The sequence below is a fragment of the Onychostruthus taczanowskii genome, unplaced genomic scaffold, assembly GCF_017590055.1.
Source record: "Onychostruthus taczanowskii isolate IOZ18803 unplaced genomic scaffold, ASM1759005v1 scaffold188, whole genome shotgun sequence".
Classification (NCBI taxonomy): domain Eukaryota; kingdom Metazoa; phylum Chordata; class Aves; order Passeriformes; family Passeridae; genus Onychostruthus; species Onychostruthus taczanowskii.
In genome coordinates this window covers 682,940-702,652 of record NW_024499106.1, presented here as the reverse complement: position 1 = coordinate 702,652, position 19,713 = coordinate 682,940, and the positions used below count along the sequence as shown (strand labels likewise).

Below are 19,713 nucleotides of genomic sequence, written 5' to 3'. Positions count from 1 at the left end.
GGATTTTGTCCCTCTGCCCCCGTGCCTGTACCTGTGCCCACCTGTGCCTGTGTGTGCCCCCCGTTCCCTCCTCTCACACACGGCCCGAGCGTGTCGATGTCACACCTCCCCCACCTGTGACACCCGTGGTGACAGACCCCCCCCTGAGTGTCACAAGCCCACCCAGAATCCGCGATTTCCATTTTCCTGGGGTTTGCCCTTTTTCCTGTGTTACTGAGGCGATGTTACGGCTCACCAGGGGCGACCCCAAATTTGTGTCACCCCCGCTTTGCGGGTCCCCCACCTCGTGAGGGGCTTCTGGGGGTGATCCCCCACCTTGGGGACGTCCCGTGGGTGGCTTTTGGGGACATCACCCCTGGGTTTGGGGGGCGTGAACCCCAAAACAGAGGCAGCGCCCCTTCCCCAGTTCCCCCTGCCCTGAGTCCCCCCGGGAGCGATGGGAGGGGAGCTTTGGGGGGGACACGGGGGCGCCCGCTGGGGCCGCGACAGACTGATGCACTTGATGTAGTGGTGTGAAATAAACAGTATTTTTCTTTTTTCTTTTCCTTTCCCCTTTTTTCAGGATTTGGGGGGTGGGGTGGTTCTTCCTCTTCCTCGGCCCCGCCTGCGGCCGGCGCAGAGGCAACGGCGGGAATCGAACCTGCGGCCCCGCGGGAGGCGCCACACACTGCCCAGCGCCGCACGCCGCCGCGGCCACGCCCCTCAGCCAATCCCCGAGCGGCCTGCCCGGCGCGCAGCTCTCTATTGGATTTTATGGCCGCCCGTCATGTGGCAAGACCCGGTCTCATTGGCTGAGGGGGGCGGAGGGGCGGGACCGCCCGCCCAGCGGCGGGGGTGGGGCCGCCGCCTCCATCTTGGCGGAGCGGCGCGTTTGGGGGTCCCGGCCCGGAGCGGGGGGGGGGGGGCCCGGACTGGGGGTCCCGGCCCGGATTGGGGGGTCCGGGCTCGGATCGGGGGGTCCCGGCCTGGACTGGGGGGTCCCAGCCTGGACTGGTGGGGGTCCGATCCCGGATTGGGGGAGTCCCGGCCCGGACTGGGGATCCCGGCCTGGACTGGGGGGTCCTGGCCTGGATTGGGGGGGTTGCCTTGGGTGCAGCCCCTTGAGGGAGTTCAGGGTTTTGGGGGTCCCTTGGGTGCAGCCCTGAGAGGGGAGTGCAGGATTTTGGGGTCCCCTTGGGTGCAGCCCCTTGAGGGGAGTGCAGGATTTTGGGGGTCCCCCGGAGGTGTTCCCTTTGAGCGGGGGTGTCGCTGGGTTTTGGGGTTCATTTGCCTGTGGTAGCGGGGTTTGGGGGTCCCCAAATTAATCACTGCAGGAGAGGGTCCTCAAGAGGTCCGGGGGGCTTTGGTACCCCCAGAAATCAGGGGGAGGTGTTGGGGTGCCCCGAGGAGCCCCTGGTGTGGGGTGACACTGAAGACCCTGTTTTGGGGTGACCCCAAGTCCTCCTCACACTTGAGGTACCCCCAAAGCCCCCTGGTTTTGGGGGGACCCCTGAAAGCCCCTTTTTGGGGTGACCCCAAGGACCCGCGTGTTTGGGGGTGCGCCAAGTCCCACTTTTGTCCTCAAGACACCCCATTTTTGAGCACCCCCTGACCCCCCCCATTTTTGGGGTGGCCCAAAGACACCCCCCCCCCCCGTTTTTGAAGTGACCACGACAACCCCATTTTTTGGTGGGTGACCCTGAGGACTCCTGGTTTTTGGAGTGACCACGCCAAGCCCGTTTTCTGGGGGGTGACCCTGAGGACCCCCCGTGTTTGGGGGTGAGCCGGTGGCCGTTTTCGGGGTGCCTCGGGGCCATGGCGTGGGCGCTGAAGCTGCCGCTGGCGGACGAGGTGATCGAGTCGGGGCTGGTGCAGGATTTCGACGCCAGCCTCTCGGGCATCGGGCAGGAGCTCGGCGCCGGCGCCTACAGCATGAGGTACCGGGGACCCCAGAGCTGACAGGGCACCCCAAAACTGACAGGCACCCCGAAACAGGGCACCCCAAAACATCCCGGGGAAGGCAGGGGCCGTGCGGGGAGCGGGGAGCCCCAAAACGAGCTGGAGGTTGAAGGTGTCGGGCGGCGCCTCAGCGCTGGGACCCGAAGGAGGAGGGGACCCCGGAATCTCCAGAGGCACCCCGAAATCTTCATGGATCCCCAGAGTCCCCAAGGGAAACCTCAAAATCTTCATGGATCCCCGGAGTCCCCAAGGGAAACCCCAAAATCTTCATGGATCCCCTGAGTCCCCAAGGGAAACCCCAAAATCTTCATGGATCCCCTGAGTCCCCAAGGGAAACCCCAAAATCTTCATGGATCCCCTGAGTCCCCAAGGGAAACCCCAAAATCTTCATGGATCCCCAGAGTCCCCAAGGGAAACCCCAAAATCTTCATGGATCCCCAGAGTCCCCAAGGGAAACCCCAAAATATTCATGGATCCCCAGAGTCCCCAAGGGAAACCCCAAAATCCCCAAGGGAAACCCCAAAATCTCCAGGGGATCCCCAGAATCGCCAAGGGAAACCCCAAAATCTTCATGGATCTCCCAAAATCCCCAAGGGAAACCCCAGAATCTCCAGGGGATCCCCAGAATCTCTGGGGGTGCCCAGAATCACCAAGGGAAACCCCAAAATCTCCAGGGGTCCTCAGAACCCCTAAGGGAAACTCTAAAATCTCTGAGGGTCCCCAAAATCCCCAAGGGAAACCCTAAAATCTCTGGGGGTCCCCAGAACCCTGGGGCTTTTCCAGGGTCTCCATGAGGGATCTCAAAATCCCTGGTGGGAACTCCAAAATCTCTGGGGTCCCCAGAATCTCCGGGGGGATCCCAAAATCTCTGGGGGTCCCCAGAATCTCCGGGGGGATCCCAAAATCTCTGGGGGTCCCCAGAACCGCCAGGGGGGACCCCAGAATCTCCAGGGTCCCCAGAGTGGCAGGGGGTGCCAGGGGCACGGGGAGCCCTGAACTGTGCCAGAGTTGGGGCACCAAGGGGGGAAATGGGGGCGTTGGGGGGGAATTGGGGTTGGGAGTGGGATGGAGCAGGGGGAGAGTTGGGAAGGAGTTGGGATGGAGTAGGGATGGAGTAGGGATGGAGTAAGGGAGAGTTGTAATTGGAATTATGGCTGAAGTAGTACACGAGAATCGCCAAGGGAAACCCCAAAATCTTCATGGATCCCCCAAAATCCCCAAGGGAAACCCCAGAATCTCCAGGGGATCCCCAGAATCTCTGGGGGTGCCCAGAATCACCAAGGGAAACCCCAAAATCTCCAGGGGTCCTCAGAACCCCTAAGGGAAACTCTAAAATCTCTGAGGGTCCCCAAAATCCCCAAGGGAAACCCTAAAATCTCTGGGGGTCCCCAGAACCCTGGGGCTTTTCCAGGGTCTCCATGAGGGATCTCAAAATCCCTGGTGGGAACTCCAAAATCTCTGGGGTCCCCAGAATCTCCGGGGGGATCCCAAAATCTCTGGGGGTCCCCAGAATCTCCGGGGGGATCCCAAAATCTCTGGGGGTCCCCAGAACCGCCAGGGGGGACCCCAGAATCTCCAGGGTCCCCAGAGTGGCAGGGGGTGCCAGGGGCACGGGGAGCCCTGAACTGTGCCAGAGTTGGGGCACCAAGGGGGGAAAGGGGGGCGTTGGGGGGGAATTGGGGTTGGGAGTGGGATGGAGCAGGGGGCGAGTTGGGAAGGAGTAGGGATGGAGTAGGGATGGAGTAAGGGAGAGTTGTAATTGGAATTATGGCTGAAGTAGTACACGGAGCTGTGTTTGGGGCTGGGATGGATTCGGGATGCAGTAGGGATTGGTTTAGGATGGATTCGGGATGGATTTGGGATGCAGTAGGGATTGATTTAGGATGGATTTGGGGTGCCATTGGGATAGATTTGGGATGGTTTGGGATGGATTCAGGATGCCATTGTGATGGGTTTGGGATGCAGTAGGGATGGATTCGTGATGCGGTTGGGATGGATTTGGGATGGATTAATTTGGGATGCAGTTGGGATGGATTTGGGATGCCGTTAGGATGGATTCAGGATGCCTTTGGGATGGATTCAGGATGGATTTGGGATGCAGTAGGGATGGATTCGTGATGCGGTTGGGATGGATTTGGGATGGATTAATTTGGGATGCAGTTGGGATGGATTTGGGATGCCGTTGGGATGGATTCGGGATGCAGTTGGGATGGATTTGGGATGCAGTAGGGATGGATTCAGGATGGATTTGGGATGCAGTTGGGATGGATTCAGGATGGATTTGAGATGCAGTTGAGATGGATTCAGGATAGATTCAGGATGGATTTGGGAGGCAGTTGGGATGGATTCAGGATGAATTAATTTGGGATGCCGTTGGGATGGATTCGGGATGCAGTTGGGATGGATTTGGGATGCAGTAGGGATGGATTCAGGATAGATTTGGGATGGATTCAGGATGGATTCAGGATAGATTCGGGATGGATTGGGGATGCAGTTGGGATGGATTCAGGATGGATTTGAGATGCAGTTGAGATGGATTCAGGATAGATTCAGGATGGATTTGGGAGGCAGTTGGGATGGATTCAGGATGAATTAATTTGGGATGCCGTTGGGATGGATTCAAGATAGATTCGGGATGCAGTTGGGCTGGAGCTGTGGTTGGAGTAGGGAACGAGCAGGGCTGGAGTTACAGCTGGAATTGTGGTTGTTGTAGTGGTTGGAGTCAGGATTAGGAGTGCTCACAGGTGTGCCCAGGTGCTGACAGGTGTATCAGGTGAGCCCTGAGGCCAGATGTTGAGGGCACACCTGGAGCAGGGCCCAGAGGCAGAGCCGGCTTCCCGCTGGGGCTCCTCCTCCAGGTACCGAGGCCCAGGTGGGATTGAAGGAATCCCTGAGCCCCCCAGCTCACCTGTCTCAGGTGACTCTCCCGTCTCCGCAGCGACGTCCTGGCTCTGCCCATCTTCAAGCAGGAGGAGTCCAGCCTGCCCCCGGAGAGCCAGGACAAGCTGCTGCCCTTCCAGTACGTGCTGTGCGCCGCCACCTCCCCCGCCGTCAAGCTGCACGACGAGACCCTCACCTACCTCAACCAAGGTGAGCCGCACCTGTCCTGCGCAGGTGCCCTGGGAGCCGCCCCAGCAGGGGGGTTCTGCCCGTGGAAGTTGTTGTTTTCCCCGGGGATTGTTGATTTTTGGGGTGTTCCTGTTGGGAAATGGGAGGTGGCGGTGCGTTAAAGGGTGGGGACTGGGGGGTGGTAACAGGTGTGTATACAGGTGTGTGCAGGGTGGATGGAGGTGTGTGTAAGGTGTGTCTGTACAGGTGTGTGCAGGGTGGATGCAGGTGTGTGTAAGGTGTGTCTGTGCAGGTGTGTGTAAGGTGTGTCTGTACAGGTGTGTGTAGGGTGGATGCAGGTGTGTGTAAGGTGTGTCTGTACAGGTATGTGTAAGGTGTGTCTATACAGGTGTGTGCAGGGTGGGTACAGGTGTGTGTAAGGTGTGTCTGTACAGGTGTGTGCAGAGGATTATGGGTGTGTGTAAGGTGTATCTGTACAGGTGTGTGTAAGGTGTATCTGTACAGGTGTGTGCAGGGTGGTTACAGGTGTGTGTAAGGTGTGTCTGTACAGGTGTGTGCAGGGGAGTTCTGGAGGGTGGAAGTTGTAGCTTCACAGGTGGGTGGCAGGTGTATCTGTACAGGTGTGTGCAGGGTTGGTGCAGGTGTGTGTAAGGTGTGTCTGTACAGGTGTGTGCAGCGTGGTTACAGGTGTGTGTAAGGTGTATCTGTACAGGTGTGTGCAGAGGGTTACAGGTGTGTGTAAGGTGTATCTGTACAGGTGTGTGCAGAGGATTACAGGTGTGTGTAAGGTGTATCTGTACAGGTGTGTGCAGGGGGTTAGAGGTATGTGTAAGGTGTATCTGTACAGGTGTGTGCAGGGTGGATGCAGGTGTGTGTAAGGTGTATCTGTACAGGTGTGTGCAGAGGATTACAGGTGTGTGTAAGGTGTATCTGTACAGGTGTGTGCAGGGGGTTAGAGGTATGTGTAAGGTGTATCTGTACAGGTGTGTGCAGGGTGGATGCAGGTGTGTGTAAGGTGTGTCTGTGCAGGTGTGTGTAAGGTGTATCTGTACAGGTGTGTGCAGGGTGGTTACAGGTGTGTGTAAGGTGTATCTGTACAGGTGTGTGCAGGGTGGTTACAGGTGTGTGTAAGGTGTATCTGTACAGGTCAGTGCTGGGCAGCTCTGCAGGGTGGCAGTTGCAGGTTCAGGCTGTACCTGCTGCTTTCAGGTACAGCTGGAAGGTCTGGGTTGGCAGGACCCCAAATGAACGAGGAGCTCAGGTGACAGGTACAGGTGACAGAAAACCCTCAGGTGCCCTCCTGCCCCCAGGTCAATCCTACGAGATCCGGATGTTGGACAACAGGAAACTTGGGGAGCTGCCCGAGATCAACGGGAAACTGGTCAAGGTGAGCAGAGGGCACAGGTGCCCCTGGCCAGGTGTGCCCATGCCAGCCAGGTGCCCCCTGGGGCCCTGCAGCTGGGTGGGGCTGGGAGATACACCTGTTTGTGGGGGGAGGGAGCTCCCCTTTGCCCCTTTTTGGCACAGGGAAGGGCTGCACATCTGGCCAGGTGTGCCAGGGCAGCTCCAGGTGATGTTTCCCCCTTCCCCAGAGCATCTTCCGGGTGGTTTTCCATGACCGGCGGCTGCAGTACACGGAGCACCAGCAGCTGGAGGGCTGGAGGTGGAACAGGCCTGGCGACAGGATCCTGGACATAGGTGAGTCTCACCTGGCTGGGGCAGCTGGGAGGTCCCAGGTGGGCCTCACCTGTTCCCCCCGCAGATATCCCGATGTCCGTGGGGATCATCGACCCCCGCGCCAACCCGACACAGCTCAACACCGTGGAGTTCCTGTGGGATCCCTCCAAGAGGACGTCAGTGTTCATCCAGGTGAGGGACAGGTGGGCACTGCCTCACACCCAGGTGAGGGGCAGGTGAGTTCTATTCTACATCAGGGTAAGGGACAGGTGGGCTCTGTTCCACATCCACGTGAGGGACAGGTGGGCTCTGTCCCACACCCAGGTGAGGCACAGGGGGGCTCTGTCCCTCATCCAGGTGAGGCACAGGTGGGCACTGCCTCACAGCCAGGTGAGAGACAGGTGGGCACTGCCTCACACCCAGGTGAAGGGCAGGTGAGTTCTATTCTACATTAGGGTAAGGGACAGGTGGGCTCTGTCCCTCATCCAGGTGAGGCTCAGGTGGGCTCTATCCCACACCCAAGTGAGGCTCAGGTGGGCTCTGTCCCACTCCCAGTGAGGCTCAGGTGGGCTCTCACACCCAAGTGAGGCTCAGGTGGACTCTCTCCCACACCCAAGTGAGGCTCAGGTGGGCTCTATCCCACACCCATGAGGCTCAGGTGGGCTCTCTCACCCAGGTGAGGCTCAGGTGGCTCTCTCCCACACCCAGTGAGGCTCAGGTGGGCTCTGTTCCTCATCCAGGTGAGGCACAGGTGGGCACTGCCTCACATCCACGTGAGGGACAGATAGGCTCTGTCCCACACCCAGGTGAGGCTCAGGTGGGCTCTGTCCCACACCCAGTGAGGCTCAGGTGGGCTCTCACACCCAGGGGAGGCACCGGTGGGCTCTGTCCCACACCCAGTGAGGCTCAGGTGGGCTCTCACACCCAGGTGAGGCTCAGGTGGGCTCTGTCCCACGCCCAGTGAGGCTCAGGTGGGCTCTCACACCCAGGTGAGGCTCAGGTGGGCTCTGTCCCACGCCCAGTGAGGCTCAGGTGGGCTCTCACACCCAGGTGAGGCTCAGGTGGGCTCTGTCCCACGCCCAGTGAGGCTCAGGTGGGCTCTCACACCCAGGTGAGGCTCAGGTGGGCTCTGTCCCTCGGTGGCAGTCCCACAGGCAGCTCACCTGTCCCCAGGTGCACTGCATCAGCACGGAGTTCACGCTGCGCAAGCACGGCGGGGAGAAGGGCGTTCCCTTCCGCGTGCAGATCGACACCTTCAGGGAGAACGAGAGCGGCGAGTACACGGAGCACCTGCACTCCGCCAGCTGCCAGATCAAGGTCTTCAAGGTACCTGCAGGCCCCTCCCACCTGGGCGCACCTGGGGCTCTGTCCCAGTTTGTACTGGGGGCTACTGGTGCCTCTGAAACCTCCCACCTTTAGGAGTAACAGCCCCAACCTGTGGTGCAGGTGGTGCAGGTGCAGGGAGGGGTCGTTCCCGCTGTGGTCACACCTTGGGGTGCCCGCGACTCCATCCCACCTGCAGCACCCCCAAAATCTCAGCCTGGCTCCTCTTTTCTCACCTGTTCACCTCGGGGGTCAGTGGGGTTTGGGTTCCTGCTCTGTTCTCCCCTGGTCCACCTGGGCCAAATTCCTTCACCTGTGAGTGCAGGTACAGCCAAGTTTAAGGGAATTTCTTCAGGGATCTGCCAAGGGGAACACCTGGATACCTGTGGAGGTTCCACATCTGTGCTTCCCATGGGATTTGAGTAAAATCCCCCCAATTTTAGGTGGAGGAGGGGCCCAGGTGCTCAAGGTGTGGCAAAGTCAAGGCCAGCCCTGTGACCTCGTGTCCAGGTGTAGTTTGTCCCTCCAAAATCCCATCTCCTACGTGGGTGATGCACGACACAACTCAGCTGTATTCAGGGATTACAGGTGTGTGCAGAGTGGTTACAGGTGTCTCCAGGTGGTTACAGGTGTGTTCAGGTGGTTACAGGTGTATTCAGATGGTTACAGGTGGTTACAGTTACATTCAGGTAATTACAGATGTCTCTAGGTGGTTACAGGTGTGTTCAGGTAGTTACAGGTGTATTTACAGGGTTACAGGTGTATCCAGGTGAATACAGGTGTCTCCAGGTGGTTACAGGTGTATTTAGGGTGTTACAGGTGTATTCAGGGAGTTAAAGGTATGTACAGGTGGTTACTGGTGTCTCCAGGCGGTTACAGGTGTGTTCAGAGGGTTACAGGTGTTTCCAGGTCTGTTCGGGTGGTTACAGGTGTGTTCGGGTGGTTACAGGTGTGTTCAGGTGGTTACAGGTGTATTCAGATGGTTACAGGTGGTTACAGTTACATTCAGGTAATTACAGGTGTCTCTAGGTGGTTACTGGTGTGTTCAGGTAGTTACAGGTGTATTTACAGGGTTACAGGTGTATTCAGGTGAATACAAGTGTCTCCAGGTGGTTACAGGTGTATTTAGGGGGTTACAGGTGTATTCAGGGAGTAAAAGGTATGTTCAGGTGGTTACAGGTGTCTCCAGGTGTATTCAGGTGGTTACAGATGTGTTCAGGTGGTTACAGGTGTATTCAGATGGTTACAGGTGGTTACAGTTACATTCAGGTAATTACAGATGTCTCTAGGTGGTTACAGGTGTGTTCAGGTAGTTAAAGGTATGTTCAGGTGGTTACAGGTGTCTACAGGCGGTTACAGGTGTATTTAGATGGTTACAGATGGTTACAGGTACATTCAGGTAATTACAGGTGTCTCCAGGTGGTTACAGGTGGTTACAGTTATGTTCAGGTAATTACAGGTGTCTCCAGGTGGTTACAGGTGGTTACAGTTATGTTCAGGTAATTACAGGTGTCTCCAGGTGGTTACAGGTGGCTCCAGGTGGTTACAGGTGTCTCCAGGTGGTTACAGGTGGTTACAGGTACATTCAGGTAATTACAGGTGTCTCCAGGTGGTTACAGGTGGTTACAGTTATGTTCAGGTAATTACAGGTGTCTCCAGGTGGTTACAGGTGGCTCCAGGTGGTTACAGGTGTCTCCAGGTGGTCACACCCCTGTCCCTGCAGGGGCCCTCAGGACAAGCTTCTCCCCAAACTGCTCCTTTTCCCTGTGTTGAGCACCAGGCAGGCTGAGTCACCTGTGCCACCTGAGTGCCCTGTGAGTGTCCCACACACCTGTCCTGGCCTGTCCCTTTCCAGCCCAAAGGAGCCGACCGGAAGCAGAAGACGGACCGGGAGAAGATGGAGAAGCGGACGCCCCACGAGAAGGAGAAGTACCAGCCCTCCTACGAGACCACCATCCTCACCGAGGTGAGCTCACCTGGCTGCCAGGGAGCAGGGCTGTGCTGCTGGGAGAGCTTGGCTCGAGGTCTTCGTACCTGCCAGGCCAACCTGGGGCACAGAAGGTGCTTTTGTACCTGCAGAAGGGCTTTGGGGACATTACTGACCTGAGCTGGCCAGGTGTGTGCAAGGCCAGGTGTGTGCAAGGTCAGGTGTGTGCAGGGCCAGGTGTATGCAAGGTCAGGTGTGTGCAGGGCCAGGTGTATGCAAGGTCAGGTGTGTGCAGGGCCAGGTGTGTGGGGTTGGAGGTATGTGTGGGTCCAGGTGTGTGCAGGGCCAGGTATGTGGGGTTGGATATATGTGTGGGTCCAGGTGTGTGCAGGTGCAGTCCCAGGTGTGTTCAGGTGTGTGTGTGCAGTGCAGATGTGTGCAGGCCTGTGTGTGCAGTACAGGTGTGCACAGGTGCAGTCCCGGGTGTGCACAGGTGCAGTCCCAGGAGTGGGAGGGTGTGTGTGTGCAGTGCAGGTGTGCACAGGTACAGTCCCGGGTGTGTGCAGATGCAGCCCAGATGTGTGCATGGTTCCAGGTGTGTGTGTGCAGTGCAGGCATGTGCAGGTCTGTGTAGGTGCGGCCCAGGTGTGTGCATGGTTCCAGGTGTGTGCAGATGTGTGCGTGCAGTGCAGGTATATGCAGGTACATGCAGGTGCAGTCCCAGGTGTGTGCATGGCTCCAGGTGTGTTCAGGTGTGTGTGTGTGTGCAGTCCCAGCTGCATGCAGGTGTAGCCCAGGTGTGTGCATGGTTCCAGGTGTGTGCAGATGCAGCCCAGCTGTGTGCATGGTTCCTTACAGGTGTCTCCAGGTGGTTACAGGTGGCTCCAGGTGGTTACAAGTGTCTCCAGGTGGTCACACCCCTGTCCCTGCAGGGGCCCTCAGGACAAGCTTCTCCCCAAACTGCTCCTTTTCCCTGTGTTGAGCACCAGGCAGGCTGAGTCACCTGTGCCACCTGAGTGCCCTGTGAGTGTCCCACACACCTGTCCTGGCCTGTCCCTTTCCAGCCCAAAGGAGCCGACCGGAAGCAGAAGACGGACCGGGAGAAGATGGAGAAGCGGACGCCCCACGAGAAGGAGAAGTACCAGCCCTCCTACGAGACCACCATCCTCACCGAGGTGAGCTCACCTGGCTGCCAGGGAGCAGGGCTGTGCTGCTGGGAGAGCTTGGCTCGAGGTCTTCGTACCTGCCAGGCCAACCTGGGGCACAGAAGGTGCTTTTGTACCTGCAGAAGGGCTTTGGGGACATTACTGACCTGAGCTGGCCAGGTGTGTGCAAGGCCAGGTGTGTGCAAGGTCAGGTGTGTGCAGGGCCAGGTGTATGCAAGGTCAGGTGTGTGCAGGGCCAGGTGTGTGGGGTTGGAGGTATGTGTGGGTCCAGGTGTGTGCAGGTGTAGTCCCAGGTGTGTTCAGGTGTGTGTGTGCAGTGCAGATGTGTGCAGGCCTGTGTGTGCAGTACAGGTGTGCACAGGTGCAGTCCCGGGTGTGCACAGGTGCAGTCCCAGGAGTGGGAGGGTGTGTGTGTGCAGTGCAGGTGTGCACAGGTACAGTCCCGGGTGTGTGCAGATGCAGCCCAGGTGTGTGCATGGTTCCAGGTGTGTGTGTGCAGTGCAGGCATGTGCAGGTCTGTGTAGGTGCGGCCCAGGTGTGTGCATGGTTCCAGGTGTATGCAGATGTGTGCGTGCAGTGCAGGTATATGCAGGTACATGCAGGTGCAGTCCCAGGTGTGTGCATGGCTCCAGGTGTGTTCAGGTGTGTGTGTGTGTGCAGTCCCAGCTGCATGCAGGTGTAGCCCAGGTGTGTGCATGGTTCCAGGTGTGTGCAGATGCAGCCCAGCTGTGTGCATGGTTCCAGGTGTGTGCAGATGCAGCCCAGGTGTGTGCATGGTCCCAGGTGTGTGCAGGTGCAGCCCAGGTGTGTGCATGGTCCCAGGTGTGTGCAGGTGTGTGCAGGTGCAGCCCAGGTGTGTGCATGGTCCCAGGTGTGTGCAGGTGTGTGCAGGTGCAGCCCAGGTGCCCTGAGCTCACCTGGCGTGCCCGCAGTGCTCGCCCTGGCCCGAGGTCACCTACGTGCCCAACGCGCCATCCCCCGGCTTCAACAGCTCCCACAGCAGCTTCTCCATCGGGGACGGGTGAGCTGGGACTGGGAGTGCTGGGAGGGCTGGGACTGGGAGTGCTGGGAGGGCTGGGACTGGGAGTACTGGGAGTGCTGGGACTGGGAGTACTGGGAGAGCTGGGACTGGGAGTGCTGGGAGAGCTGGGACTGGGAGTACTGGGAGAGCTGGGACTGGGAGGGCTGGGACTGAAAGGGCTGGGAGGGCTGGGACTGGGAGCGCTGGGAGAGCTGGGACTGGGAGTGCTGGGAGGGCTGGGACTGGGAGTGCTGGGAGGGCTGGGACTGGGGGGCGGGTCACACAGGGGGGTAGCACCAGTGCCATCCCAGTGCCATCCCAGTGACACCCCAGTGCCATCCCAGTGACCCCAGTGCTATCCCACTGACATCCCAGTGACCCCAGTATTACCCCACTGTCATCTCACTGTCATCCCAGTAACCCCAGTGCCATCCCAGTGATCCCAGTACCACCCCTGTACCACCCTAGTGACCCCAGTGTCATCCCAGTAATCCCAGTTACACCCCAGTGCCATCCAGTGACAGTGACACCAGTATCCCACTGGGACGGTGTCCCCAGTACCCACTGGGACAGCTATCCCAGTATGACAGTGACACCAATGTCCAGTATCCCAGTGCCCAGTTACCATGCCTCCAGTGTCCCCAGTGTCCCCAGTGTCCCCAGTACCCCATGTCCCAGTACCCAGTGACCCGTGTCCCAGTGTCCCCAGTGACCCCTGTCCCAGTGTCCCCAGTACCCCAGTGACCCCTCTCCCAGTGTCCCAGTACCCAGTGACCCATGTCCCAGTGTCCCAGTACCCCAGTGACCCATGTCCCAGTGTCCCCAGTGTCCCCAGTGACCCGTGTCCCCAGTACCCAGTGACCCGTGTCCCTCTGTCCCCAGCAGTGGGTCCCCGAGCCACCAGCCCGACCCCCCCGCGCCGCTGGCTGACGTAAGTACCTGCCCAGGTACCTGCCCAGGTACACCTGGGGGGTTCCACAGGGGAACCCTTGGGTCACCTGCAGACACCTGGGAGACCCCGCTGTCCCCACCTGGGGGGGAATTCCCACCTGTGCTGGCCCCCCCGAGCTCACCTGAGCTCACCTGAGCCTCAGCACAAACACTTCCACATCACCTGGAGACATTTCCAGGTCACCTGAGGTCATCACCTCCTCCCACCTGCTCAGGGGCTCAGTTCCCACCTGTGCTGACCCACCCTGAGCTCACCTGTGCCCCTGCCTGGCTGCAAACACCTGAGCTGGCAGCAGGTCATGTGGCAGCACCGGTGTCCCCCTGTCCCCCAGACGCTGCTGCCCACCTGGAGCCCGCAGGAGGCGCAGCAGTGGCTGCACCGCAACCGCTTCTCCACCTTCTCCCGGCTCTTCAGGAACTTCTCAGGTGAGTTCTGCCCTCACCTGGGCCGGGTCACCTCAGCTGGGCACCTCACCTGGGCAGGGTCACCTCACCTGGGCAAGGTCACCTTCCTCACCTGGGCTGGGTCACCTCTCTCACCTCGGCCGGGTCACCTCACCTGGGCTGGGTCACCTCCCTCACCTGGGTTGGGTCACCTCCCTCACCTGGGCAGGGTCACCTCTCTCACCTCGGCCAGGTCACCTCACCTGGGCTGGGTTACATCTCCTCACCTGGGCTGGGTCACCTCCTCTCACCTGGGCCTGGTCACATCCCCTCTCCTCACCTGGGCAGGGTCACCTCCCTTACCTGGCCAGGTCACATCCACTCTCCTCACCTGGGCTGGGTCACCTCATGTGGGCCAGGTCACTTCTCCACACCTGGGCTGGGTCACCTCCCTCACCTGGCCAGGTCACTTTTCCTCACCTGGGCTGGGTCACCTCCATCCCCTCACCTGGGCTGGATCACCTCACTTGGGCTGGGTCACCTCCCCTCACCTGGGCAGGGTCACCTCCCTCACCTGGGCTGGGTCACCTCCCTCACCTGGCCAGGTGACTTTTCCTCACCTGGGCTGGGTCACCTCCCTCACCTGGCCAGGTGACTTTTCCTCACCTGGGCTGGGTCACCTCCCTCACCTGGCCAGGTGACTTTTCCTCACCTGGGCTGGGTCACCTCCCTCACCTGGCCAGGTGGGCATTCCCAAATCCCTCCTTTCATAACCCAATCCAAGGCCTCACCTGGCCCAGGTAACACCAAGGGGCTGATTTTGGGGAAAACGGAGCTGGAAAATGGCAATTTTGGGAAAAGGAGGTGAAAATGGATGGTCTGGGGACAGCGAGGCTGAAAATTGGGGGGAAAAGCTGATTTTGGGGAAAACAGCTGAAAATGCCAAGAAAGTAAATTTAAAAATGCCAATTTTGGGGAAAATAGAGGTAAAAAAATTTTCAATTCAGGCAAAAGTGGGCTGGGAAATGCTGATTTTAAGGAAAGTAAAGGTGGAAAATGGCAGTTATGGCAAAATGAAGGTGAAAACCTCATTGTGTGGAAAACAGAGGTGAAAAATGCTGATTTTGGGTAAAGCAAACTTGGAAAATGGCAATTTTGGGGAAGACTGAGCTGAAAAATGCCAAATTGGGGAAAAAATAAAGCAAAAATTGCTGATCTGGGGAAAACAAAGCTGGAAAATTCTGGGTTTGGGATAACCAAGGTGAAAATTGCTGATGTGGGGGGAAATAGGTGGAAAATAGTGAATTTTGGGGAAAATTGGGCTGAAAATGCTGATGTGGGGGAAAATGAAGCTGAAAAAAATGGTGATTTGGGGGGAGAAAGGGTGAAAAGTGATGATTTCTGGGAAAAGTGAGCTGGAAAATAGGAATTTTGGGCAAAACAAAGTGGAATATGCTGATTTTAGGGAAAATGAAATTTTAAAAATACTGGTTTGGGGAAAACAAAGCAAAAAATATAATAATATAAATAAATAAATATTAAAAATATGAAATAGAAATAAAAATGGTAATTTGGGGAAAAGCAAAGCTGGAAAAGGCTGATTCTGAGGAAAAGCAGAAGAAAAATTCCAATTCTGGGCAGAGGATAATTTAGGGTGAATGTGGGTGAATTTGGGATGAATTTTGCTGTGAATTTGGGATAAGTTTGGGGTGACTGGAGCAAATTTAGGATGAATTTGGGGTGAATTTTGGCATGAATCTGGGGTGAGTTTGGGGTGACTCTGGGGCGAATTTGGGGTGACTTGGGGGTGAATTTTGCTGTGAATTTGGGGTGAATTTTGCTGTAAATTTGGGGTGAATTTTGCTGTGAATTTGGGGTGAATTTTGCTGTGAATTTGGGATGAATCTGGGATGAATTTGGGGTGACTCTGGGGTGAATCTGAGGTGGATTTTGGGGTGGATTTGGGTTTTGGCAGGGGCAGATCTGCTGAAGCTCACACGGGAGGATGTGATCCAGATCTGCGGCCCCGCCGACGGCATCCGGCTCTTCAACGCCCTCAAGGGCAGGTGGGACTCACCTGGGGGGGCTGGGACACACCTGGGGGGGCTGGGACACACCTGGGGGGGCTGGGACACACCTGGGGGGGTCAGGATTCACCTGCGGGCTGGGACTCACCTGGAGAGAGCTGGGATTCACCTGGGGGGGCCACGATTCACCTGGGGGGGGCTGGGACTCACCTGGAGGGGCTGGGACACATGGACTCACCTGGAGAGAGCTGGGATTCACCTGAAGGGGCCACGATTCACCTGGGAGGTCTGGGATACACCTGGCCCAGCCTTTTCCCATCCAAGTCAGGAATTTAGAGGAAGTGTGGGGAAGGAGGTCCAGGTAGGAGAGAGCAATTGGAAATTAGGGATTGGGGGTTAGGAATTGGGAATTAGGAATTAGGGATTAGGAATTGGGGGTTAGAAATTGGGAATTAGGGATTAGGAATTCTTTGGCTTTGAGAATCCAGGACTGGAGCCCCAAGCCAGGAGCTCCTGGTGGTCCAGGAGCTGTCTCCACCTGGGACCTGCCCAGAAAGCTCCCAAAAATGGGATGTTCCTCACACCTTGCCCTGAAAAGCAGGGCTTGCCCCAGGGGTTTAACACACCTGGAGCTTTTTGGGAGGATGAGAGGGACAGAGTGCCCAGGTGGGAATTCCAGGGAAGCATCCTCAAGGTACCTGACAGGGACAGGGAGCCCCTCCAGGTGGGAATGGCTGAGGAGCATCCTCAGGTGCCTGACAGGGAAAGGGAGTCCCTCCAGGTGGGAATTCCAGGGAATGCTGACCAGGGCACACCTGGGGCTCGTGCAGCTCCTCCTGGGGACCCCTGGCAGGGAGGGGGGCTGGGCGGGGGGCAGCCCCAGGTGACCCTGCCCTGTCCCAGGATGGTGCGGCCCCGCCTGACCATCTACGTGTGCCAGGAGTCGCAGCAGGTGAGGGACCCCCAGCACGAGCACGAGGACGGCGACGGCAGCAGCGGCACCTTCTTTGGTGAGGGGGGCAGGGACTCACCTGGGGGGGCAGAGAGCACACCTGCGGGGGCAGGGAGCACACGTGTAGGGGGCAGGGACTCACCTGGGGGGGCAGAGAGCACACCTGCGGGGGCAGGGAGCACACGTGTAGGGGGCAGGGACTCACCTGGGGGGGCAGAGAGCACACCTGCGGGGGCAGGGAGCACACGTGTAGGGGGCAGGGACTCACCTGGGGGGGCAGAGAGCACACCTGCGGGGGCAGGGAGCACACGTGTAGGGGGCAGGGACTCACCTGGGGGGGCAGAGAGCACACCTGCGGGGGCAGGGAGCACACGTGTAGGGGGCAGGGACTCACCTGGGGGGGCAGAGAGCACACCTGCGGGGGCAGGGAGCACACGTGTAGGGGGCAGGGACTCACCTGGGGGGGCAGAGAGCACACCTGCGGGGGCAGGGAGCACACGTGTAGGGGGCAGGGACTCACCTGGGGGGGCAGAGAGCACACCTGCGGGGGCAGGGAGCACACGTGTAGGGGGCAGGGACTCACCTGGGGGGGCAGAGAGCACACCTGCGGGGGCAGGGAGCACACGTGTAGGGGGCAGGGACTCACCTGGGGGGGCAGAGAGCACACCTGCGGGGGCAGGGAGCACACGTGTAGGGGGCAGGGACTCACCTGGGGGGGCAGAGAGCACACCTGCGGGGGCAGGGAGCACACGTGTAGGGGGCAGGGACTCACCTGGGGGGGCAGAGAGCACACCTGCGGGGGCAGGGAGCACACGTGTAGGGGGCAGGGACTCACCTGGGGGGGCAGAGAGCACACCTGCGGGGGCAGGGAGCACACGTGTAGGGGGCAGGGACTCACCTGGGGGGGCAGAGAGCACACCTGCGGGGGCAGGGAGCACACGTGTAGGGGGCAGGGACTCACCTGGGGGGGCAGAGAGCACACCTGCGGGGGCAGGGAGCACACGTGTAGGGGGCAGGGACTCACCTGGAGGGGCTGGGACTCACCTGGGGGGCAGAGAGCACACCTGCGGGGGCAGGGAGCACACCTGGGGGAGCAGGGATCACACAGGTGACACACAGGACAGGGGTGCCAGACAGATCACAGTGCCAGGCAGGTCACAGTGCCAGACAGGACATGGTGACAGACAGGACACGGTGACAGACAGGAAGGACATGGTGACAGACAGGACATGGTGACAGACAGGACACGGTGACAGACAGGAAGGACATGGTGACAGACAGGACATGGTGACAGACAGGACACGGTGACAGACAGGAAGGACATGGTGACAGACAGGACATGGTGACAGACAGGAGGGACATGGTGACAGACAGGCAGACAGGACACAGTGCCAGGTAGGACACAGGTGACAGACAAGGCACAGGCAACAGCACGCAGTGCCAAGCAGGTCACAGGTGACAGACAGGACGTGGTGACAGGACATGGGTGGCAGAACACAGTAACAGGACACTGTGCCAAGCAGGACACAGGTGCCAGGTCAGGGTGACAGACAGGACACAGTGCCAGGCAGGTCAGGGTGACAGGACACGGTGCCAGGCAGGTCACAGGTGTCAGGCGGGTCACGGTGCCAGGCAGGTCAGGGTGACAGACAGGACACAGTGACAGACAGGTCATGGACACAGGTGACAGACAAGGCACAGGCAACAGCACACAGTGCCAAGCAGGTCACAGGCGACAGACAGGACGTGGTGACAGGACATGGGTGGCAGAACACAGTAACAGGACACTGTGCCAAGCAGGACATGGGTGACAGGACAGGGGTGACAGACAGGTCATGATACCAGGCAGGACACAGGTGCCAGGTCAGGGTGACAGACAGGACACGGTGTCAGGTGGGTCACAGGTGCCAGGCAGGACACGGTGCCAGGCAGGTCAGGGTGCCAGGCAGGTCAGGGTGACAGACAGGACACGGTGCCAGGCAGGTCATGGTGCCAGGCAGGTCAGGGTGACAGACAGGACACGGTGCCAGGCGGGTCACAGTGCCAGGCAGGTCCCTGTCCGAGCTCGGCGCTGCCCAGCTGTGCCCGGGGCTGTGCTGGCACAGCTGGCAGCTGTGGCCGTGCCCCTGCAGTTTACCACGCCGTGTACCTGGAGGAGCTGAGGGCGGCCGAGCTGGCGGAGAAGCTGGCACAGCTGTTCCGGGTGCCCGCCCAGCACATCCAGCACATCTACAAACAGGGCCCCACGGGCATCCACGTGCTGGTCAGCGACGAGGTAACGGCCCACGGGCACGCCTGGCACGGCCACTGGGGACAGCAGCACCCTGCCAGGCTGGGAGGGGCCCAGGGAAGGAATGAAACCTTTCTGCCTGGTGCTCCCAAAGCTCCCACCTGGGCGCCTGGAACACAAATCTTCCCAAAAAATCCCTAATTTGGTGCTGTTTGGGGGTTTTTTTCAGATGATCCAGAACTTCCAGGATGAATCCTGCTTCGTCCTGGACACCATGAAAGGTGTGTGAGCACCTGGGCGTTGGGGCCTCACCTGGGGCAGCTCACCCCAGCCCACCTCCCCTCACTGTTCTTGGCTTCCTTTGCAGCCGAAACCAACGACAGCTACCACATCATCCTGAAGTAGGGGCCAGGTGAGGGACAGGTGAGGAGCACCTGCAGCCTCTCAGCACACCTGGAGACCCCCCCCCCACTCCCAGCAGGAGGACACAGCAGAGATCTGGGAACCCCCCAGGTGTTGTTACCTGGCCGCCCCCCTCGCAGGGAACACCTGGAAACCCTCTGGAGAGCCCCCAGGTGTGGTCAGCTGGTCCCACAGGTGACTCCTGGCATGGACAGGATGCTCCACTGCTGGAGCTCTGGGGCACCAGGTGTGCACCCACCTGGGATGGGTGCTGCCTGCAGGTGGCTGCAGGTGTGAAGTGATCTCCTGAGGTCATCAAGAATTCCAGATCCAGATTTAATTATGGAAAATTGGAGGATAAAGGAATAACTCGGGGTGGAGGGGGGAGGGGAGGGGACATTGCTGCGTTTTTGGGGCGAAAAGCAAAGATTTGGCAATTTCTGCTGAATATGTGAAGTGATTGAAGCAGCTCTGGGCAGGTGCCCAGGTGAGGGATCTGCCCAGGTGTGGGAGGTTGGTCCCCAGATCCCTCAGACCTGGATGCCTCCAGCCTCAGCCCATCAGGTGTTTCAAAAAACCAGGAAAAAAGACAATAAAAACCAAGGATTTGATTTAAATAAAGCCAGGGTGGGATCCAGGTGTGGCA

General features: G+C 58.9%; 1 protein-coding gene across 1 annotated transcript; it reads left to right on the top strand.

Moving 5' to 3' along the window:
* Positions 1–842: 842 nt before the first annotated feature.
* Positions 843–19,713, top strand: TFCP2 (transcription factor CP2). The gene is made up of 15 exons (XM_041401323.1): positions 843–1,916; positions 4,877–5,028; positions 6,318–6,394; positions 6,600–6,705; positions 6,770–6,876; positions 7,858–8,010; positions 9,863–9,973; positions 12,033–12,121; positions 13,004–13,052; positions 13,405–13,498; positions 15,432–15,522; positions 16,387–16,493; positions 18,568–18,710; positions 18,895–18,946; positions 19,033–19,713. The coding sequence occupies exons 1-15, from the start codon at positions 1,795–1,797 to the stop codon at positions 19,068–19,070; spliced, it is 1,491 nt and encodes a 496-aa protein (XP_041257257.1). The 5' UTR covers positions 843–1,794; the 3' UTR covers positions 19,071–19,713.

Bases quoted from the DNA above. Each gene is read 5' to 3' on its own strand.
- TFCP2 (XM_041401323.1), top strand. From the start codon at position 1,795: ATGGCGTGGGCGCTGAAGCTGCCGCTGGCGGACGAGGTGATCGAGTCG. The intron at 6,706-6,769 runs GTGAGTCTCACC...TTCCCCCCGCAG, and splicing joins CGACAGGATCCTGGACATAG to ATATCCCGATGTCCGTGGGG. The intron at 12,122-13,003 runs GTGAGCTGGGAC...CTCTGTCCCCAG, and splicing joins AGCTTCTCCATCGGGGACGG to CAGTGGGTCCCCGAGCCACC.